The 24,226-nt window shown below is 52.6% G+C and overlaps 1 protein-coding gene across 13 annotated transcripts in view; it reads right to left on the minus strand.

Moving 5' to 3' along the window:
• MSI2 (musashi RNA binding protein 2) overlaps positions 1-24,226 on the minus strand; it is a 386,889-nt gene that overhangs the window by 51,795 nt on the left and 310,868 nt on the right. For all 13 annotated transcript variants that reach the window (XR_014304654.1, XR_014304655.1, XM_082706012.1 and 10 more), the window contains exons 8-9: positions 23,107-23,189; positions 6,444-6,558 (exon numbers count right to left, since the gene is read on the minus strand). Coding sequence is in view for 11 of the 13 variants with exons in the window: in XM_082706012.1 (XP_082562138.1) it covers positions 6,444-6,558; positions 23,107-23,189 (198 nt within the window). In the remaining 2 variants the exon portion in view is untranslated. The remainder of the gene's footprint in view (positions 1-6,443; positions 6,559-23,106; positions 23,190-24,226) is intronic.

Here is a 24,226-nt window from a genome sequence, read left to right on the forward strand (position 1 = left end):
CCACGAGGGCAGCAGCGACAGCTTTCCCCATGTCTCTGCGCTTGAGATAACCACTGACACACCCCCAGATACGGGCTCGGGGGTCTCATCATCCGCATCCTGAGTGCACAGGGGGTACGTCACAAGCACCTTCTGACAGGCAGTGAGGGCTAAAGGAACAGGACCATCCCTGCAGTTCCATCCTGGGTGCCCTCCGGCTCTGTGCGTTTGAGCTGGCAAGTCTTCCTGTTCATGGAGCCTTTATGCCTCGGAGGCCCAGAGAGGGGACCCGCCTTTCCTCACTTGCCCATGCACGTTGGTGTCTTGGCCTCCGCTTGACCAGTGGGTCTGTCACTGGACCCAGAAGGAAGAATTGGTCTTGTGGGCATCAGGAGACTTGGGGTCCAGGCTTGCCTCTGGCCCAAGGCCACGCCCTTGGTGGGAGGGAGGGTCTTCCTGGTCCTTTGACGCCTTGAGTCTTGCCATCTGTACAAAGCTCTGCGCGTCCCTTGCGGCATTCTCGACTGGGCCCTCCCCCGCCCCCCTGTGCTTCCCTTCCCTTCTCGTTTAGCCAGAGCCTTTCCAAACGTGCAGTCACGACTCACTAGCCGACTGACCTGTTTCCACCTCAAAAGGGCCCTGCGCCTACTCCCTCTTGGGCACCCATCTCACGGGGCCTGATGTCTCCCTGGCAGAGGGTCACCCAGACAAGTGGGATGACTGTACGGCTTTGCCCTGACCGCCGAGGAGCAGGCTATCCAAGTGTGACGCTCGGCTCTGGTCCCCGGTCGCGGAACAAAGGGACAGAGGGATGGAGAGGAAGGGGGAGCTCAAGAGGCCTTACAGGGACACACGCACACTGGCTTCTTCCCTGGTATTTATTTCATGGCTGGCCAGCTCAGTTCTCCTCTGAATTAATCACCTGCTCTCAAATCAGATCTTTCATGACTAGATTTCTTAAACCATTATTTCAACAATATCGATAAACGGATTATATGCAAACAGCCAAATCACTGCTGCCTAGGGCCTTTCCTGGTGAAAAATGACTCCTTTGCTTGTAACTTCGGCACTTGGGGTCTGAAATGTTTTAATCTGACAGCAGACATGTAGGCCCACGTGTCACCTTCAAGCCCATCTCTGGGCAGGTAGGCAGGTGGGGTGGAGTGGGGTAGGACGCCCAGCCTCCCTGACAACTGGGGCCCCCAGGACCATTTCCTAGCTGCCTTCTTCCTGGCACATGCTACAGTCTTCGACAAGAAGGGAGGCAAGCATGGTTAAGTTCACCCCGATTTGGGGGCCTCACCCAATCTTCCTAGACATGTCAATATGGTCTTCAGCACAACCCAGACGAGAATTTGGCTTCTGCCAGAGCAGGGGATCTGATCTCCAGCCCCCATCACGCACATCCTCCGGGTCAGGCAGATGAAATCATAAATTTATAATACAACATTATTTCAATTTTCCTCTTCATTTACTGCTGTGCAGCCCAGCTCTGCTCCAACGGCTCCCAGCCCCAGCCACATGGGGAAACTGGCCGCCGCATGTCAATAGCACATTACGGCAGACCCACGTGGAGGCTCCATCAAGCCCTATTACAGCGGGATGACCCAGCCACTGCTTCCATTAGCAGCTGGGCCCCTCCCACACTGACCACTGCCAAATTTATGGGCTCCAGTACTCTGGGCGCCTGATCAATCTCACAGTAATTATCTCTTGTCACTGAAGGAAAAACTAAGCTTGCTCCTGGATGGCCACCTTTCTTGCACAAAGGCTTTCCACTGGGGGGTAAAAAAAAAAAGAAAAAAAAAAACCTGAGAAATTAACAACGATCCGAATTTGCCAGGCAGATCATTTCAGGGCCCCCTTTTGGGGATGCTGGCTGCGTTTTCGGAATTGCGGTTCTCGAGCTTTCTCCAACTTTAGACGATGTTGTCGGCTCTAACGCTGGAAGATGTTTGCATTCTAGATGGGCACATGACTCATCCTCGCCCGGGCTCGGTGACTCAGCTACTTAGTCATGGAAAACTGCTCCCACCAGGACCCCGACTTGAAAGGACAGGAGATGAGGGCTGTTTATCCAGGGGCCTGCAGAGTGTGACATACACACCACGTGGCACGCAGAGCACGGCCTGGGGCACCATGCTTGGTTCCACGCGGGATGAATCCAGATGCAACACCTGGTGCCCGGAGCCCTTCCCAGGCTGACACGCAAAGGCCAAAGTCTACCCAGACGCTTGGACCCCAAAGCCATCCTGACGCATAAATGCATCTTGAGGCCTACACTGCCCAGTTTAAATTTAAGTCTAAACTACGATGGAAAACCCCAACTCTTCAGTGGTATGAACCATATCTTAATGCTCAGTAGCCACATTGGCTAGTGGCTACCATCTTGGGCAGTGCAGACAGAGGCCCCCTCTACCAACCATAGAAAGTTCTGGGGGCGCTGTGTTATTCTAAAAGGAAACTGAAGAACTGAATTTCGAGCTTCCTCTGTTCACCAGGAAACAGCTGAACAAATGGAGACCTCCTTGGGAATGACCTCAACAGACATTCTGGGGAAAGACAAATCCCAGTGGAAATTATGAATAAATCTAGACACGCAGCTCTACGTTCCAGCCAGTTTCCTTTTGACCTGTTAGTGCATGCCAGCAGATGATAGCTCATCTTTTCTAGGTGCTGGTTTAAAAAAAAAAAAAATTGCTTTCATTTCTGAGGGGCTTAGTGTCGGGGAACACTGGGTCGAGACTTCACAGGGACTTCTCAGTAGGAGCACTGTCAAGGAGGCCTCAAGCTTTCTTCAGCGGAGTCTACACAGTCCCACCATTTCCAGGCCTGGAGGGTGAAGCTTTCCTTCAAAGCCCCAGCAATGAAGTACTCCTCTCCCAGCAGTTATCAACCATGTTCAGTAGTGTGTGCCCAGCGAGGTCAAGACAGTTAGAGGCAGTAGGCTTATAAGGCTGAGGGCAGAGTAGGCCAAAGGGAATAGAATGTACCAATAATAATCACGTTTGCTTTTATTAAGTCCACTTCCATGAAGGAAAACCAGAGAGTCTAGGGCACTGGGCTGGGTTGTCGTGGGCACCTCTTGGCCACCATGAGACAGTAGAACCAAGTCGGAAGGGCTGCCGAAAGATCCTTCCTTAGTTGATTTTCATTCTGTCCAGCTTGAAGGCAGGAGAACTGGTCTGAGGAGGACCCCTCCTCTTCTCTCCCACATTCTTTTCAAGGAATTCCCACTGGGCTGTTTATTCTATGACTCTCTCAAAGGTTGTAGAAGCTAAAACCAAAACCGCTGTAGGTTTCCTCCCAAGGACGGATGCAGCCATACCAAGAGACAGCAAACAAACATGATTGGATCCTTCTCTGCTTGTCAGTGTGGAGAAAATCTCAAGGGATAGTTAAAAGCAAGTTTCACAGTTTCCAAGGCCTTTACAGAGCAGTGTATCTGCCATCTCGGTAGAACGTCGGCTCCCTGAGATCAGGGATCTCACAGTCTGCTGCAGCCTCAGCACCAAGGACAGTACCCGGCCCTCAGTAGGTGCTCAGGAAACCCTGTTGAGGGCGTGGATGGAGCAGCTTTAATGGTGTATAGTCTCACTTCTAAACACCTGTGCAAGTGTTAGACACTTTTCTGCCCTTCCGACAACAAACATTTACAGCATGAGAACTATTTCATTCATGAAGTTTTAACAAGTGTTTTTCTGCCTGGGCCGAGTTCATCAAACTTGGCTTTGATGAAACTGTGGTGGTTGATGATCGTGGTGAGGACACGGACAGGCGATGGGTGATGGTGGTGATTCCAGGACAGATACGGATCACGGAGCGGGTGAACCAGGTGACTTATGGGAATGTGTCAGGCCATCCCACCCTAGCGAAGGAGAAGCACATGGACCACGTGGGTTTGCCTACTACCAGCTGGCGTCAGAGTCCATCCTGGAGACTTTGAGCCCAGCACTCCTCACACACACCCTTCAGCCATGCCACTGGGCTTTTGGAGCTCCCCATTCAGGAGCCTCACCTTCCAAGGCTAGTCCTGTCTGGATCACCCTGAGCTTGCTCATCCTTTTTAGCACGGTGAACATGTCACCTCCTCAGGGAGGTATTCTCTGATTCCTTAGCCTAATTTCCACTCTTCATGATGTGCTCTTAAAGCACTCCCTGACTCTATCACAACTAACTACCTGTAGAATTAGCCATTAACTGTTGTCATGCTCACTAGACCACATGCTTCAGAAGGCAGGGACCACATCCACCTTGTCAAGCACAGTCTCCCAGCGCCAGCGCAGGGCTGGGGTGGAGGCATGCACCAGGAGCTCAAAGCCAACTGCCGGTGAGTACCTCCTGTATTCAACACAGCCTCCCTGCCTTGGCTCCTGTTATGAAACCATTGGGTGCCCTCTGGCCAGGGATCTGAGCTGGGGGGTCTGGAGAGATGTGGGCTCTCAGCCCCTGCTTGCAGCCGGGGGCAAACAGAGCCACTGCACCCTTGCTCTCTGGTCAGTGGCATGAAAGGCTTCGCTGTACCTCTGCTTCCCCCTGAAGGAAACAGGTCATTCTTCCTAGCAGCCAAGGGCAGCAAGTTAGACTCAGTAAGGGAAGGGCACTTCCTGAAGATCTGATCCTAAAAAGTTTCCTGTTTTATGTCCTAGGGCCTTTATACTCACTGTTGAAAATTCAAGACTCCAAAAACTGGCAGGAGATAATTCTTTAAGATTTGATTTTAAAATTTAAAACTATTACTGTGTTTGGACCTTCTTTTGCTATACCATGTAGGGTAAGGCCACGCAAAAATTACTTTTTAAGCAAGAGGTAGACAAGTGTCTCACAGTCAACCAGGAGCTAATGCCCACTGATTTTTATCTATTTATTCAGTTTTATTAGAGAGAGTGTGGGGGGGGGGGAGGGCGGGCAGAGGAATAGGGAAAGAGAGAATCTTCACAGCAGGCTCTGCGCTCTGTACAGGGCCTGACGTGGGGCTCGATCTCACGACCCTGAGATGGTGACCTAAGCCGAAATTAAGAGTTGGACACTTAACTGACTGTGGCCCTCAGGCACCCCCTCCCACTGACTTTTAGAAGTAACTTCTTTATAATGATTACACTCTTACATTTAGTTTTGGGGCTCTCCCTTTCCCTCTCAACGGGGCAATCCTATATACCACATTGTTTCACTACTGTAGCTTTGTGCCGTGTTCTCTTTGGTCCAACTAGTCTTTTCTCATTTTTCTTTTGAAAACATTTTCTTATCTAGTCTCATGTGTTTCCGCTTGCAGATCAGCATTAGAATCATTTGGCCAATCCTGGAAGAAGTAAATAGGAATTTCCCACGGAACTCAATTAAGCCAAAAACATGAATTCAAGAGGAAGTCATATCTCTGCCACTTTTAGGATTCTCCTGGAGTCTCTTTCCATTTCTCTCTGTCTCTCAAAAGTTCCTCCAACTAACTTTACGGGCCCTTGTTATTTGCGGAGACAAAATAGATACAATGCTTTCTATGAATGTGTAACACCAAGGAAAGTTTCATACATTTCAAATGGAGCTGGGAATGATTTAAAGAGCTGCGAATCTTTACATAAAGAGCTGATCAAACAATATAGAAGGGGGACTCGTAGCCAAACGGAATGAAAATCCATTAAAACCAGACAGATCATGGGCCTGAATGGAATTTTACCATTAACTACCATTTATCCCATTTAATTAGTATTTTCCCGACACACAATAACTCGCACTAAAATGCTGCTCTCTTGCCTTGAAATTTCTAATTATTGTTGCGACCCACACCATTACGCCTCTTCTCTGCTTTCTTCATTTTTCATGCCATTTCAGTGGCAAGATTTTCAATTATCTACGCAGGACGGACAGAGATACCTTTAAGGAAGGGGCATAATATGCAACTTAATTTCTCTAAAAGCCAGGAGAGATCATTTTTTGTCAGAACAAACACACTCTGTCTTTCATCATTTTTTTTTTAAGCAAATAAAGAGTAAAACAGGCCATTTAAAACATCCATTTAAATGCAAATTCTGATATCCCAAGAGAAAAATGTTAATCATTTAAACAGACAGGATTATAGCCCACCCTCATTACTTCTCCTCTTCCAAATTTTAGAAAATGTAGCTTCGACCCACATGGGGAAGCCAGCCAGGAGTCCTTGGGTCTTTGGGAACACTCTGTCAGTAGAGAGGCATGAGGCAGGGGGCCGCCTTTTTCTCCTTTTGAAGGGAGTGGAAAGGAGAGAAAATAATATGATGTACCCCCATGTGCCAGGCATGGGACAAGATGATTATCGATCAATCGACCTATCTCTGTAATGGTCACAACTACCTCGCAAAGGGGTTTATCATCTGAGACCCAGAAAGGCAGTTTGCCCAACTGGTACGTGACCCAGTTGGGTGCCCAGGCCTCCGGAGCCCCCAGCGCATGGTGGCTCTGAGGTGTCCCCAGGGACCCCCGCCCAGACTCACCTAGCATTCCCATGCCAAGCATGAATGCGTCCATGGTGTAAGGCAGTCCCCGGGCCCGGCCTCTTGTCCCTGGTGGGAACATGACTTCCTTAGGCTGAGCTTTCTTACATTCTACCTGTTCAACAGAAAGGCGAACAAATGAGATGCAAATGAATGCCACGTAAATGTCAAAGGCAGAACGGATCTGGTTACCCGCGAAGGTATTTTTAGCCTCGCTCCTTATTCACTGTAAAAACAGCCAAGCCAAGCAAATGGCCTGCAAAACAAATATTTAAGAAAACACGCCACTTGTTGCAAATCCTGCTTTGGAAAAACCGACAAGGATGAAATTGGGTTTGGAGGGGTGACAAGGACGTGGGCTGGAGACACGCGTGCTTGGGTCGGGAGCTCAGCCTGGAGCGTGCGCACAAGACCCGGGAGGTGAGAAGGCACACGAGGCCGCTGCATGTGTCTGTGAAGAAAACCAACAGCAGTAGTAATACCCCCTCCTGCTCGTTTGGCCCCTTACAGGTTTACAAATGCCTGTAGGCCCCGACTCTTCCTATCGGGCCACCTGATTAAGTTTCTTATTAAATAAGCCAGTTAGCTTTAGCTCCATTTCACAGATGACGAAACTAAACATCTGAAGGCTTGTGTTCTGTGCGGTAAGCCACAGCCCAGCAGGGGCAGGCCTAGAAGCCTGAGTTTTCTCAAACTGCTAGGTCGCCGATGCCCCCAGCTTCCTAAAAGCCGCCCTGGTATGCTCCGCGGGGAGAGAAGTAGGAACGTTCCACACCACTTCTGTCCATCTGGATTAGCGGCTTCTCATTCTGCATCCACATCTTCAAGTGGTTGCTAATCTTTCCTGATTCCCTCCTGCCTCCTGAATTTCTTAATCCCATTCCGCTCACACAACCCAGAAGTCACTTACTTCCCAGCCTTAATGGTATATAATACGAACTCCAGGAAGGAAATGAAACTATTGCTCTCAGAAGGGCCTACATCGTTCTCAGGAGCGTGTCTCACCCCCCTGCTCGGTGCTTACTTGCTTTTAGTTTACAGATAAACCTAACACACACTGTTAGCTGGTGACCCACTCCATCGCTGATGGCGAGGGGACCCAGCGGGGCAGGGCAGGGTGCTTAGGTGGCAAAAAGCGTTAGCGTGACAGTCAGATAGTGAGGGAGGAAGGGCAAGAATGAGGTCCCTATATTTAAAAGGGACCATATGGTATAGGAGCCAAAACTCCACATAGCCCAACAGCTGCCGAGGGTCTCACTACCACACAGAAGATTACTACTGTTCCCAGGGTGTCTGAGATAGGAAGTTCAATTGTTGCCTCATACTTTGTTTTAAAGGGACCTACATGGGGCTATCCATTTTGGAGATGTACATACCTCTCAGATCTTCTCATCCCAAATACTTCAATTAAAAAAAATGTTAGGGGCACCTGGGTGACTCAGTTAAGCAGCTGACTTTTGATCTCTGCTCAGGTCTTGATCTCAGGGCTGTGAGTTCAAGCCCCATGCTGGGGCTTAGTGCTTAAGGCTTGAGGGAAGCTTTAATTACCTAAAATATTAACTTCTCCTCCTTCAGAGATACCAGATAACAAGTATTACTCACTTTTGCTCTTTAAATAACCACACATACTTTAAAAACATGGACAATATGGCTCAACATTTATGTCTGATAAGCTTCGCACGAAGTTTTTATAGGTTAAAAAGGAAGAGACGGGCACCCTGAAATGAAAATGGGTGAGAGACATGAACAAGCAATTCACACACGACTAATAATGACATACACCCTTCATATCACATGTCACCTATGACATCCCCAAACGAGACATACTGCCATCTATCAGACTGGCCATGACTACAGGGATTCCTGATGTCAGAATCTCTGAGAGTATGGGGAAGGGGGAGGGGTGGGACTTCACACACATTTTTTGGGAGGGTCACCTGACAAACTTTCCATAGCCATCCAAACATACATCGTTTGACCTAATAATGCTACTTGCAGGAGTTTATCCTGCGTGGACATACAGATAAGGATCTTGTGGTGACAAGCCATTGATTATTATTATTTTTTTTTTAAAGGAAATATCCTAAGTGTCCAAGAATAAGGAGTTAGTTAGCCAGGTTTGGTTCACCCGAGCTTACTGGAAACTGTGACACTTCAGAAAAGAGAGTTGAAAATAAGATGCAATGATGCTGGGAAACCCTCGGTCCTGGGCTAACGAGGGTGGTCGGTCACCCTAAAGGTAAGAGGGAGAAAAGTAAACTACAGTGACTCTGTGGAAAATAAGCAAGTGTATATGCATATCAAACAGGGGAAACATATTGAAAAGACATACCAAAGTCGCTTTAGAGTAACTCTGTTCTTTCATTTCCAGGGTGCACTTTGTTACTGGTACTTACTTGCTAGGTTTTCTGCTCTAAGTATTACTGTTGCAAACAGTAGTAAGGAAAGGTGATGTGAAAGAAATAAATGCATCAGAATTAGATCTTTCAGATCTCTCTCATAAGCTGGGGGGGACAGTTTGCTCCTAGACACCATCCCCATCCCTGGGACTCAGAAGCAGGCAGAGGAAGCTCATTTGCGAGAGCCTGCTGGGGCCGGGGAAGATGGGCGCGCTCTGCAGAAGCAGACAGATAAGTACCTGACGCCGGCACCGGGTGCTGGAATAATACTGCTAACCAGCTCACTTCCTAATGGCCCTATCGGTGACAATCTATTGTATTGTCTTAGGAAAACCTGCCGCCTGTTCCTAGGCAACCTGATCAACGCAAATTTCAGGTTTATACAGTTTTCATTTAGGGAACATAAAGGTTAACTGACTGTAATGGGAGTATTTTAAACAAACCCACCTACTCCTCCTCTCACTGAACAGGGCTGGCAGCGCCGTTTAATTCTGTTCTGTCTTCGCTGGTGCTGTTTTGGGCAGCACCCACTGTGCGGGTCCTGTCAGCTGCCCGCTGTGTCAACTGTGAGTGCTCCTCGAGGCCAGGGGCTGTGGCACGCGCACTCTTGGGGTGGGGGGAATCCCCATGTTCTGGGCACTTGAGTGACAGGGAAAGGTAGCCACCGCACCAGGGAGCCTTGGCCTGGTCTGCACTGAAGGCTTCCTGAAGGATCTCTCAGGACCAAGAGGTCTGCCCAGCCAGCCCCCAGCTCCTCTGAAAACATACAAAATGGGGGGGGGGGGAAGAGAAGAGCTATTCTCTGCTCCTATCCTGAGTCCTTGCAGGCGGTCAGGGGCCTACTGAGCATGAAAACCACTTCCCCCGTCCCCCCCTCAGCCAGACTGGCAGAAGCCCCGCCTCCTCCATCAGACTGTGAGCTCAGGGCAGGGATCAAGTCTATGACATCCCGGGTTCCTTGCAAGAACCCGTACAGAGCATGGACTGATGCCTGTGCTCACTAGGGTCATGCAGACCCAGGCTTCCTGACCCAGCACCACTGAGGGACTCCATGTGCCTGGCAAGTGCTAGGCCATGGGGGATGCAGACAGTAAGAAGGCCAGCCTCCACCTGGAGAGCTTTCATTCTGTTGAAAACAACAGGTTCTGACTGTCTTGTTCCCCTACCATGAAGGCAAGTACTCATGTCAATCTGCCCCCTGTCATTTCTGGGCCTGCCAGCCTCTGGAGCCTCTTGAGTTAGACCCCATCTGGGTGACCCCCCCGCATCCCCACTATCGTCCCACCAGGCCCCCAGGCAAGCTAGAGAATGGAGCATGAATACCCCTAGTTAGAGTCAGAACCCAAAGGAGGAGAACCAGCCCAAGTCTGCCCCGCTCCAGTAACACATTCAATGCATGTGGCCACACACGACATCCCACGTATCTCCCACTGTGTACCAGGCTACTTCTAAAGGTCGTGGCATCAAGCAACAATGGCTCATTCCTTCTCGTGCTTCTGGGAGCGGCCTGGGCCCAGCGGGGCTCATGCTTGCCACTGCTTCTATAGTTGTGGTCCGATGGTGCCCGGGGCTGGAGCTAGAGCCAGACAAAGGCTGGACTCAGCTGGAGGTTCGAGTGCCTTCTTCTCCCACAGAGTGGGCAGCCAAGGCTGGTCAGCTGGGACCGTCCACCGGGAAGCGCCTGCTCTTGGCTTCTCCGGGCCACTCCTTCCTCTCACACCATGTTGGCTGAATCCCAACAGGGACTGTCCCAGCCTGAGAATTCCACAAGACCAAGGCACAGGCTGCAAGGCTTATCCTCCAGGCTTGAGAGTCAGGCTGCCGTTTCCATCATGTTCTGCTGGTTACACTGGGCCAGCCTAGATTTGATGCCGGAGGTGAAGATCGCTGGGACTGACTTCAGAGAGCAGTGACCACACGAGATGGGTGAAGAGCGGCGAACCGACAGGCCCGTGGGAGGCCCTCCTCCTCTCCATGGCGTCTGGCTGGCCATGTTCTCGGGTTGGCAGGCACCGAGGCCTGCTTCCACCATGGGGCACCAGGCGGGTAGGGAGCTCCCTTTGGGGGCAGCCCTGGAGAGGCTTGCCTGGCTTCCCATGGTCGACAGAAGCAGTGGGCCTCCGTGTGGCCAGTCCTTCTGTTCCAGCTGTTTCACTGCTGCCCCCACAGAACCCCGTTTACGGTCAAGGCTCCCCACCACCTACACCCGAAGTGCTTTCTCTAGGGCAGCCCAGGGTGGCGGCAGATTCTGAAGAAGGGATAGCTTCAAGTCTTGGTCCTTGAATCTGTTGAGAAGCCGCTCCTCATCACGGCTATGGCTTCTAGGGATGACTGGAAAAGGCAATGTGGTTGGTGGGCCCAGAGATTTTGTAGGAACTTCCATTTGGATTTGTGCTTATAAGAGGTCTCAGATCGACTGACCAGGCACCGGCCAATCACTCACATTAGGAAGACGAGCTCTCCGTTCCAAGTTTCACGGCTGGCAAAGCCACAAAGCAACCCCACACCAGGGGCTGAATTCCAAGGATGTTGTATCCCGCCTCCAAAGGTAGGTGGGATTTTTTTTTTTTTTAAAGATTTTATTTATTTATTTGACACAGAGAGATCACAAATAGGCAGAGGCAGGCAGAGAGAGAAGAAGGGAAGCAGGCTCCCTGCTGAGCAGAGAGCCCAATGCGGGGCTCGATCCCAGGACCCTGAGATCACGACCGGAGCCGAAGGCAGTGGCTTAACCCACTGAGCCACCCAGGTGCCCGGTGGGTGGGATTTTTAATCTCCAAACATGCTGCTTTGCTTGGCAGCCTGGCCCTGCAGAAGAGGGGACGGCTCCCTTGCTGTCTGCACAGACACAGCATAGGAAGAATGACCAACGGAACCCTCTTTCCCAACAGGACAGTCCAGGTGGCAGCATGTTCCTCCAGATGATGACTCCGAGGCCTGCCGTGGGCTGGCGCGTGTGGTTTCCGACCCTCCGTGCAGGCGGCTTGTCTGCCCATCAGGGTCCAAAGCAACTCAGCAACGAGCTCCGTTTCTAACTCTTCATGTAGAAATAATTTTGCATTTGCGCGAGAGTTGCAAGGATAGGAAAAAGCACCGTTCTGTAGGTCTACATCTGTATCTGTATCTGTAGACATGTTTTCCTGAACCTTCTGATAGCAAGGTGCATACACAGTGGTACACGTGTCCTAAACATGTTTTTCTTACATGCAGATGGGATGCTTTTATCTAGCATACCTTCCACAGCCTTGTGTCAGTGGACCCCATGATGTCCTTGAGAGGTAGAAATCCATCTTCCAGGACAGGAAGCTGAGGCCCAGGGATGTCAGACACCACACTGGCTGCTGGAGGCCCAGGCCATGTGTGCTAAGGCTGCATTTGAAGCCGGGTCTGCCTGATACCCCCATGACCCAAGCCAGGGGAGCCAGTCCCACGCCCCATCCTCTCCTTGAGTAGGGGTGGGGGAGGGCTCAGCATTGGCCTTTGGAGAAGGCTCAGGGTCTTCTGTGGGGACAGCTTCCCTGCAGCTGCTCTGTTGGCTGCCCTCACCCAACTGGCCTGCGGGCAAGCTCCCTGCCAGGCACCTTTTGGAAGAGACTGGAAGATTGAGGACCAGGCCAAAATCTGGGAAGTGAAAAAGGTTTTTGTTTTTCCCTGATTTCTACATAACAGCCCCAGTCAGCACTTGGCCCCGGGGCCAGGAGGGAAACCAGCCTGGCCTCGGTCTGGGGAAACCCAAGCCCAGTGCCCGTGGCCTTGATTTACCACCCAGGACAAGGCAACTCTGTGTTTCCTGGAGGCCAGTGTTTGCAGCTTCACTTCTCACCTCAAACTGGTCACGTTAGACACGATTTACTCCTCCAGGGGGAGATGGACTCTTCTCAAAGAATAAAATTCACTGCTGTTCAGAGCGACCAGCCGGACTGAAGAGCTGGCGGACGGGAGGGGAACAAAGGGCAGGTCTTTTGGGCAGGTGGGTGCTTGGCGGGGGCGTGTGGGGGGGTGGTTACTGGGAATGTCCACGTGGGCACCGTCCTATTGTACAGCTTTCTGAAAGACAGAGGACTGACCTAGTCTTGCCCCAAGATCAGTTTCTCCTCTGACTCAAGCTGCAGCTCCCCCAACCCCCCCAGTCAAGTTCCAGCAGATTCCAGGCCAACACTGCTCCTCGGAAGCCCCAAGCTGTCCATCTCCTCTGGCTGATAGGCCCCAGGCACTTCCCAGGGAGCCGCCACTACCATGTAAAGACCTGGGGTCCTGCCTGGAGCCCTGCAGCTACCCAGCTCTCTCTGGTCAAACAGGAAGACTTAGCGGCAGCCCAGAAATCACACCCACCTGCCACCCCGTGGCTATGCCGGTCTCCCTCCTGCCCGCTGTTCTCTCTTGCCCCCTTGTCGTAAGCCTTTCTGGAGACACTAGGGGGACAGGGTTCAGAGGGGACCTGCTCTCAAGGAACCCACAGAGCATGGAAGACAAACACAAGGTAGGCGACTTGGGGGCAGAACAGAGTCTCCACTGTCCTGCCCTGTGCACCACAGCAGGAGTTAGCCTCAAAGGCATGACAGCAGCAGAACATGCTAGAGAGCGTGCAGGCCACTACAAAATGAAGACGAGAGGCCCTTTATTCAGCCATTACTAGGAATTCCAAGATGGCAGCAGTAGAGCACGAACCCAGCGAGGGCTCTTCTGAACACAGACGTCCCATCCAGGAAGCTGGCTCTGTTCCAGCCAGCCGCTGAATGAGCCGTAGGAGGAGGATGACGGAACAGCAAGGGGCAGGTGACAAGCACAGAAAGAGCCCAGTGAAGAGAGGCGGGGAGGGAAGGTCCTCCTCCGCGTGGAGCTCACGCTGGGGACAGACCCGCCGGGTATCTCCCTCTGGGTAACCTACAGAGAGTCAGGGTGCCTCGTCTGGGTTCTGACGTCCAGTCCAGGGTTCTCACTGCATCCAGTTGCTGTGCTTGTCCATGGCCCAAGGCAGGATGAAGCCGTGATCAGCAGGTGTGTGCGGTTGGGGGAGGGCCAGGCCAGAGACGCTGTTGTGGGAGGGGCAGCAGTCACACCCAGAAGTCCCGGTTGTACTGGGACGACCTGGCCTGTGACTCCACCAGAGGGGGCCTTAGCACCCTGCCATACCTGCCCCCAGCCAGCACCAGCCTCCAGCCTCTGCGGACTCGGGAAGGCCTCTCAGCTGGGCACTGTGGGCCCTAGAAGGTGAGCAGAAGGGAGTTCTATGCTCCGTCCCTTCGCCTCTCCCTTCCCTGACATCTCCATCAGGCACTGTCCCTGTAGACGGGACCAGCCTGTGGCCAAGCACCAGAGGACACACTTGTATGGGGTAACTTGTCTTGCCTTACTGCAAAAGGGTCTTCACAGACATGCAGGCTTCCGCGGAGTCTCTGGAAGCTACTTGGTAAAGCAAATGGAAATGCCAGCTTAGATGGGCAAAGGCCGCCAGCAGAAACCTCCACCTTCCAAGGACACTCGCTTGCTACAAACAGCCCAGACCCACTTGTGAGAAGCACCGAAAGTCCCATAGGACAGGGGATCTGGGCTCCATCTCCTCGCTCAGCAGGATTACTCTAGGGAGGAAGAAACAAAACTATAGAGCCTCCTCCTCTTATGCCAGGCATGGCCACGGTATCCTCACGGGTGCATGAGGGTGTACCCATACACGATCTCATACACAGTTGTGTACATAGTGACGCACACACATCACACGTAGGACACACGGTGCCTGGCCCACGGAGGTCCTCGGAGAATGCCGACTGCTCTCCGTATTCTCATCAATCAACTCATTTCCTCGGAGTTGGCCTAATTAGCCCTGGAGTTACAACAGAAGAGGAAACGGATTTGCCCAAGGTCAGCCAGGGAATGACAAGCTGCGATTCAGTCCTAGGTCTCCCGCTTCAAACGCCCTGTCCCCACCTCTGGGCCACTGGCCATGCAGGTGCGGCCCTCACAGCCCTTCCCCACTATTCTCCATCCAGTTCACGTGCCACCCCTTCCACAAGGCCATCCTCAGTCCTAGTTCCAGAACTAATTTCATCGGCTATTTCCCCTATTAACATCAGCAATGACAAAGTGAAGGAGGTTATCAACGAACACTACTAGCATCCCCTTGTTAACAGGCAGGGGCTGGGCATGGACAAAGAGATGAATTCAACAGGATAAGGCTCTCCCTTGGCAGGGCTCAAAATCTGGGCAAGGAATGCAGAGGGGCTGGTCCCCAACACCCTCCGAGGCACGCTCCCCCATGACTACGGCCTCCCACTCCGCCTGGATCTCAGGGCAGGGGCATGTCCTCTCCACCAGCTCCTCGCCCTACTTCTCTGCTCTGCTTGTCCCCCCTGAGCGGGAACCTGACACAGGGCTTCTCTGTGCCTCAGTGTTCTCATCTGTAAAACAGAGCAACAGCGGTGCCAACCCTCCCCAAGGCTGTAGTGGGCTAAGAAATTAAACCAGCTAATCCTGTGAGTGCTTGGGCTAGATAAAGTTGGTTGGGTCATGCTTTAATCTTCGCCGGGGAGCCCAGGGGAGCGTCCCTGAAGGTGACAAAGCTGGTTCGCATCTGTGCTTCTGACCCAAAGCCTGGGTAGCAGAGAGGAAGAAGGGGGCTGCCACCGCCCCCAGCCCGGCAGACTCTTGGCATGCTTCCTACCGCCACCACACACACCCCACCCCCGGTCGGGGAGGGCCCCGTCTTCCTGCTTTCATCAGCAAGGTGTGCAAAAGGAGCTTCACGGGCTGCACTATTTGGGGAAAAAGCTGATGGTGGCAGCAGCAGCTGCTCTTTTTAATTCTGGGAACCTGCAAGGGCATTTCAAAGTGAAAAGAAACCTCTCCCTTCAGCAGGTGCCTAAATGCAGCCGCAGGGCTGGGTGCTTATCCCAGCCCAGGGTGGGTTTTGCCAGAAACCCTGAACCAAGCCCAACATAATTTCTCTATTTAAAAGAAAGGGAGAGAGAGAGAAAGAAAGAAGAAAAGAAAATAAAAGGTGCAGCCGAGCATTAGATTGCACCTGCCTGGGAAGTTGGGCAGAGCGTCTGGGTGAACTCAAAGGACGATCAGGCCCCAGAGAAGGGGTGCGGGTTCTTCCAGGGGTCTCCATGCCCCCCTGCAGACCCACCACCCTATGGGCAGGGCGTAGGGAGCCCCACATGTGGTAAAGTCCAGGGGGGCTGGGCACCGAGACATGGAAGAGTGACCACGCCCTCCCAGGCCCCCTGCAGTGACCTTCCCAGAGGACGGATGAAGGGCGAAGGAGCCAGAAGCCAAGCCAAGCAACCTGGCCGCCAGACAAATTACTTCTGCCTAAAGAGCACCACTCACCACCGAACAGCCCAGCCTCCCCATGCCTCCTCTCTCGGCACATGCGTCCCTCCACCCACAGGAACGGAGCCCGTCCGCAAACACGTGTGTGCCTGATGCAGGGGCGGGGGGCGCAGGACCTCCCTCTTGCTCATAAACACGAGGTTCATTTATTAAGTGCCTCTCTGGCATTTCCTTTTTTGCCTTCATCCTGCTTGTTTAATATTGCATTTGACATTCTCATTTTATAAATGGTAACAGAAGCAGAATGGATGGCTAAAATTAGCTTACGAGAAAGGAGAATGCTGCAAATAGGGTGGTGAACACAGAAGCCTAGTTAAATCCACCCACGTCACCCGGCCCCCGCCCCCCACTCGCAGGCTGGTTCCCAATCAGCTCTTAGCCGGCAGGGTTCAGGCTGCGGAGGAGGGGCCCGAGGCAGGGGAGCGTGCCTACTCCCGGGGCACCCCTGCCAGGGGCAGCGCCCTGTGCCAACCCTAGCTTGGGCCTCCCTTGGACCCCATGGACCGGAACCCACAGCCTGAGAGACCAACCCAGGACTCGCCTGCTCTTTCATCCTCCTGCCCCCACCATCCCCAGAAGCCCCTATTCTGGGGCCAGTCCCCCAGATGTGCCCTGGGCTAAAGGTAGCAAGCCTGAGTGCTTGCCAGGCTTTGCTTTTTGCAGAGGGGTTTTCGGAACCTCCCCGCTGCAGGATTCAGCCGAAGGGCTGAGCTGCCCAGGACACATGCCCACCCGCTCTCCTTGGGCCCACCTCCTGGCCAGGGCATGGCAAATACCCACCTCACACCTTCCTACCTGCCTGCGTCTGCACCCCTGCATTTCGCTGACTTGTCCAGGACCTCCTTCCCTTAGGATTCTTACATATTTGTGCAGTAAAAGGATCCAAAGAATAATAAAAGTGATGATGACGATAACAGTAACAGTAAAAAGGGCCATTGCTTTGACAGACCACGCTAACCTGGTCCCAGCTTCCAGTAGTCTCTGAGAGATGTGCCATCCTTACCTGTCTGAGGGGAAGCCATGCCCAGGTGACAGGTAACCTGTACAAGGTCACAAAGTCTAGCAATGAGTAGCCAGCCGCCCTGGGGTATATTTGGGAGTGAGGGATTTCTGACACGCTCTTCTGGGAAGGCCTCTCGGGGTGGACAGCACTCTGTTCTGCCCCTTCCTTCGCTCCCTACCCACTCAGTGCTTGGGGTCCGTTAAGAATGAAGGCACTGCTTTCCGCATGCTACTACCCCAAGCCCCAGCATCCGTTTGGGGCACTGCTGACCCTCTCTGCCTTAGGCTAATAACCAGCTAACTCCATAGTGGCCACAGGAGAGCTCTTGCCTAAAAGCCTTTCCTTAGGCCCACTGAGATGAGCAGACCGCACCTGCTCTGGGCACAGCAGTAAAGGCCAGGAGCTGAAGCTGTGGCCCCCAGGGCAAATCCTGCTGATGCTTTGTTTTTATAAATAGAGTTTTCCGTGAACACAGCCCTGCCCACTCACAGACCTATCATCAGTGGCTACGTTCGGCTCTATGATGGCAGAGTTGAGTCGTGACAGAGACCTAAGGCCCTAAAAGCCTAAAATATTTACCATCTGGCCCTTTATGAAGCTTCTGGGCACTGGGTTTAGGCCAAATGGAAGAAACTTGCGGGAACCAATGGGGTTTTCAGGAGGGTGATTCCTTCAAGGCTACCAGATTACAGACCCTGCACCAGAGCAGTCCAGGAGCTCCCAGGGCCAGGAACCGAACCAAGGCCTTCAATAAACTGCAAAGGACAGTGGTCACCATCCTTCCCATCTTAGAGGAGGATATTCAGGATATTCACCTGGGCACAGGACAACCAGTGACGGATATGGGATTCAGGCTCAGGTCCACGTGTTCTAAAGCCCTGAGAGCTTCTAAGTGACCAGGAGGTCCTGTTTGGGGGACAAGGGCATGAACATGTCACTTGGGAGGACCCAGTGCCTCACCCCAGTGGATGTGCCTCAAACATCTGAGACCCTTATCGGAGGCGGAGAGCATGCCAGCACCGCGGGTGTGTGTGTGGGGGGGGGGGGGGGATGGTCCCTGGCACGGATGGCTTCCTACGGCGGGGACGCAAGGGTTGGGGGGCTGGTGTCATGCACACAAAGGGAGTGTGGGGCGGTGCTAAGACCAGCCTAGGGCTCACATCCCAGGCTGGCTCATCCAGCTCCAGGCTCCTGGGGCCTCAGCCCTCACTCCAGGTCCTTTCCTTGCAACACCTAATGATTTATGACCGACCCACAGCTCCTACACCATCTTGTTAGCCGCGATCCTTGCCTGGGGCTTCTCAGACTTCAACCGTGCACACACATCACTAGGGACTATCAAAATGCAGATTCTGATTCCGTAGCTCTGGGGCTGGGGCCTGAGAGTCTGCGTTCCTAACGAGCCTGCAAAATGCCCCACGAATTTAAAAAATCAGATCACCTCAATGGAACAAGGAAAAGGACGATTTAGAGAAATCCTATAGAAATCCTTGTACAAAGCAAATAAAAACTCTATCTTCATCGGTCAAACCAACCCAGGATTTTCAATTAATGAGGCTGTGCCTAAGTCGGCCGCAGGGTTGGAGCCAGAAAACCACAGGTTCAAATCCCAGCTTTGCCACTTAGAACTGTGGACTGTGGAAGTCCCTTCACAGCTCTGAGCTTGGAAGCCTGTTCTATAAAATGGGACGAGGACTGCATGCACGTAAAGCCCCATGACGGTGCCCGGGAAAGGCCCACATCCTGCTGTTGAATCAGGGGTCAGAAGAGGTGCCCTTGTTCAGGCAGCCCTTAGATCATACCCCACATTCTCCACCAGCAAGGCTCTCCCTGCTCCATCTGCGGTGGGGACAGAGCCGGGTCTCAGAGGGAACCAGGGGAGCAGGTCCGTGTCACTGCCACCTCCCTCCCTGGGGGCTGCGAGCTTATGGAAGGCTGTGCTGGCCAGAGGCTCAACCCTGCCGTGGGGTGGGGGTGGGGGGCTGCTTTGATCAGGGGCTTGCAGCAGGAGGTTCATAGAGCGGTTGGGACAGGAGTCCTCTCGGAGCATCACCGGGTGGCCCTGCAGGGGCATTTGTGTGTGTTTCCTGACGAGGAACACAGCGGCGTCTCACTCTGCCCCACACAACAATGGGGAAGGGGCCGAGTCCAAGTCTCTTGGCTTAGGCCCCTGAGCTCATACGTGTGGCTCACATGCCTCTGGGGCAGTGTGGGGAGAGGTCTGAAATCTGTCATGGCCCATGGGGACACCTTAAGCCCAAGCCTGGCCCTTCACACCAGCCAGGAATCTGGCCCCCAGTGAGCCCATCTCCTCTGCCCATCTCTTAGGAGAACTTGAGAGAACCAGGGGCCACGACACGGCTGACTGGGAGGGCGTGGTAAGCAGTCCTGGAAGCCGCCACCCAAGGAGATGACCGTTCAGCCATTCAAGTCCCTTTCCTCCAGGAGGCGATGCTGGCTTAGGGGAGACCAACAGGAGCTCTGGACGAGAGCTCTCTGGGCTTCAAGTTGGCCTCTGAGTGTCTGGCCCCGGGGCAGACTGCTTAACTTCTCTCTTTGCCTCACTTGCTTATCAGCAAAATGGGGGATAACAATCAGTACCTCCTACATTAGCGTGTCTGTGACAGAAGAAAGAAAAGCATAAAGCGAGCTCTCAGCAGAGTCTACAGTTGGCACTAAAAAATATGAGTTATTGGTGGAATCTCTTGGGGGGGAGTGCAATGGGGGTCTCTTGTGGTCCACACAACCCCCTTTCCCTGCCGCCACCACCACGGACATGACCTCAAGGGAGGGTCTGTATGGGAATGGGGGCTGGGCTGCTGTGATCCCAGCTTCCCAAGGGCAGTGACCCTGACGCAGAAGGCCTTGTGTCTACTGTGGGCTCTCTCTGACGCGGGGGAAGAGCCCTCTTTTTTTTTTTTTTTTAATGCCCAAGAGAATCACCAACCAAATCAGATGGGAAATGGCTTTGGGAATTATGATGCGCCCTCGCTGTTGTCACGTGGTCCCTCATGTAATCCTTTATTCATTCCACAATTATTTATCCAGGGCCCACAGAGCGCCAGCCGGAGGAGTACCGGATTAAGACGGAGAAGATTTGGATTCAAGTCCTATCTTCGTGACTCATCAGCGGCAAGACCTTTCTTATCTGTGAATTGGAGAAAACGGTCCCTCCAGGCACATTCTGGGGGCGGAGCGCAGTAATCTGTCCCTGCAGAATTTGTGAGATTTCGAGCGCTTCCAGGAGACCCGTCCTCACAGCTTTGCCAGCAGTCCAGTTTACAAAACACTCCTACGGACCTTCTAACAACAGTCCGGGTTTCTGCTTGGCAGTCTCTGCGCTCTCAGAGTCTTTCCAATCCTTTATTTGAATTCTGTCCATAGCGCAGTTTAAATCCACTTCCTTTTCTGTGGGCCTCAGAAGTAGAAACCGGTATCACAGGATCCTCAGCCAATTCAGGCTTCTTCACAGGAGGACGGCGTGCTGGAGGGGTCCTTCCTATGACGGCGACACGGCCGATGGCAAGAGCTCGCACTTGTCAAGCTCATAGTTAGTTACTGAGGTGCTCAGCCTTTGCTGCTGGTACCTCCCCGAGGCCCAGTGACCCCACCAGCTGGTCCCCACAGGCCCCGTTATCCTGCAGCTCGGTGACACCTGGTGCCCTTCCAATGGCTTCTTCCAGGACCTGGAATTTCCCCTTTAGAGCTGGTGACTGGTGGGTCAGGACTGGGCACGTGCAGGGACTCCTCCAAAGCCCGAGTGTGATCCTCACCACCCCTCACCCACCCCTTCCTCTAGTCTACTTCCATTTTTGCTGTTCCCTTAAAGAACAAGTACCAGCCCCAGATTCAAAAGAAACCAGAAACCCTGCCACTATGAACACAGTTAGCCGCGCGCACCCCAGTCAGCCTCCAGCTGGGTGGAAAAGAAGGTGACAACTGGGAAATGACTGGGGACCACAGCCACAAACCTCTCTCTGGCTTCCAGCCAGCCCATCCATGGGTTATCATCCTTCTGGGGCTGAAATTCTACCTTCTGATGATCCCCTATGTCATCTGGGGATTCACCCTCAAAACAACTGTCTTTGTCGATCTGGCAGCCAGGAAGCTCAAGACATAGGTCCCTTTACTGCCTGGGGAACCTGGGAGGGTGGGGGGGCATATCCCCTGGGCCTCAGTTTCCCCACTGGACCACGGAGGAAAATAAAGCTCTTTCTCACTTGTGCTTGAGGCTTGTCTCCAAGCCAGTCTGTAGTGAAGGGCCTCATATATGCATTTGAGGCAGCACGCAGCACAGTCTGTGGCCGGTCTACATAGGACCTTCCTGATGAACTGTTAAGTCCTGGCAGAACAGGAATGGTGTCTGCCAGTGCCCTCAGATGCCTCTTTCACCCTCTGCTGCCCAGGCAGCCCTCCGTGGAGGCCATCAGCAGCATGCCTGGCTAGGAGAAACAAGGCCTCCGGGCACTGTGCTTTACATTTCCTTTTAAGCCCCCTGTCTCTCTAGTTTGTAAAAATAGCAAGTAGCATCTACCAAAAGAGAAACGTACTAACTGGAAGGCACGGAGTTGGGGGCAGGCGACAGGGTGGGGAGAGGGGGCAGTGGGCAGTGCAGAGAATGCCGAGGAAGGGGTCCTGTGTTATTCTTACATGCTTATCTCCCTGGTACCATTTTAATGCCTGAGCTGACACGTCCAACTTACAGTATGCAAAGAAACAGCATTTTCATTTCAGATGCATATGATGGCTAGGAACAATATGAAAAATATTATTTTAGTGCCCTGGGAAAAAATTAGCAAGTCAAATATTGAATCAGGCCTGTAGCACGACATGCAAGGCAGACTGCTTTGATCTTATCCCCACTAAAAGCTCTATTATTGAATTTAAAGTCAGTGAACACATATCGGACCAATATACAATGCACATATGAACGCATGTTTCAGAAGCCAGGAATGCTTTGACTAAAAGGAGAAAAGACCAAAGTTACAGCTACAATTGAAACACAAATTTGCCCTCCCTCTTCTCATGGGGCTGGAGGCTCTGCTGGCTAACCAAAATATTTTGGCCCCAAAGGGCCTGCTGATGACTCCAGGAACACCTGCTGAGCTCCCACATCTCTGGAGCCAACAAGGAAGGGGTTTCTTGCCCACAGACTCAATTTGAAGGAGTTAGAGACCTCCCGCAAGCCAATGTGCACGCTGGCGCCCTCTGGTGGCCACTTCTCTGGGAGGCCTACCTGTTTAGGGGGCTTTCCCAGGAAAAGTAGCCTTTAAGAGCCAAACAGAGGGATGAAAGAGGGTGCTCCTGAGGATAAAACCAGGGAGTTGATAGGAAGGGGAGAATGTTAACTACCCAGCAGGGCCCAAACGCACAACGCACTTGGGTGGTTAACTTCTTTCCCAAGAGATAGCGCCCTCAAAAAGCCAAACCAAACAGCAAACTTGTATCCTAAGCCACAGGTCAGGAAATTGTAACACACAGGCCAACTGCGGTTCCCCTGCTGGCTTCTGTACCTACAGCCCAAGGGCCAAGAAGAGTTTCTGTACTTTCAAATGGTAAAAATATAAACAGATACATAAATATTTTGCGACATGAGAATGACCTGAGATCAGCGTCTGCGTCCATCTGCACAGCTTTATGGACCCACTGCAGTATTCGTGCGGGACTGTCTGTGCACGCTTCCGCCGCGGCTTTGGGATGCTGTGACCATCAGCTGCATGGCCGGAAAAGCTGGGGATATTTACCACTTGGCCCTGCCCCGAGAGTCTGTCAACTCTTGTCCTTCACAGGACTGAACCCTTAGAGTCTCGTCCCCATACCCACCCTGCCCAGCTTCTCGTGTGAGGATGCGGGCTTTGGAAGTCTGCAAGACAAAGCCGGGCACACGGAGGGGAGGGAAGGCATCGCAGCGCGAGCCCTACAAACTTACCATTTTATTATTGATTTCATGGAAATGAATCTCACAGACTTTCTCCACAACATCTTCATTCTCAAATGTGACAAAGCCAAACCCTACAGGAAAAAGGAAAACAAAACAAAAACAAAAACAAAACAGAGTGGGTGGTGAGTTTGGTTCCAGCCAGCCACATGTTTGTCTTTGATGTTCTGCAGCAGGGACAAGGCTCCTGATCTGAGGTGGGGGGGGGGGGCAGATCCCTGGGAAGGGCCTCCAGATTGGGGAAATGATTTCTAATTTGTACCGAGCACCCTTCTGACAGTGAGGAAAAGTTAATGATTTCACCCACACGCAGCGGGCACTGTGTGGCTTACATCTGCCCTGAAGCAAACAAGAAATTTACTTGTCTGTTATTTACAAGGGTCAGAGCCCTGCGGCTCTCCATGCTGAGGCGGGCGAGCGAACGACCCTGTGCTCCAGCGGGGATCACCATGGGGCCACACGTGCCCTTTCCGTGCTGGAATGGCCAGCCCTGGGGTCGGCCTCCAGACGGAGGTGGTTATTTGTCCTTTTCTTCCTGAATTACTTCCTCTAATACCTCATCAGGACATCCTGAGGCCTGGAAGAAACTATTAAAAGTTTCAGGCCTCTGTTCTACACAGGCTTCCTTTTTCTACCGCTGCTTCCAAAGCGCAGCGGATCTGGGGCAGTTTAAGACTGTTTGATGCCTGCTGTCAGCCTGTCAGCCATCCACTGTATTTACTCGGCTGGAGACCGACTTTGCTAGACAAGCTGTACTGAAGAATTTTGGCAGGCGACTGCTGCTCAGCATCCTGAGTTGCTCTCGCTACCCTCCTGCACCTCCCTTTCTTCTCCTCCCGCCTGGGACGGGGTTCCAGCACGCTGCCCCATCTGTGGCCCCACTCAGTAAGCACTGCTTTACCACACGGGCCCACTCAGGGGACAGCACTAACACCACAAGGAAACACACGTGCAGCAGGTGCAGACGTCCGGATGGGAAGGCAGCAGTCCGGACTCAGCGCGTATGAACTTATGTGGCACGCTGGAAACCCCCTCCCCACTCTGCACCTCGAGCTTTGCACCTGCAGATGACGGTGGTGAGACCGACCACCCAGCTTGCAGCCCCAATCAG

This window comes from Mustela nivalis (genome assembly GCF_964662115.1).
Source record: "Mustela nivalis genome assembly, chromosome: 17".
In the NCBI taxonomy this organism is placed as follows: domain Eukaryota; kingdom Metazoa; phylum Chordata; class Mammalia; order Carnivora; family Mustelidae; genus Mustela; species Mustela nivalis.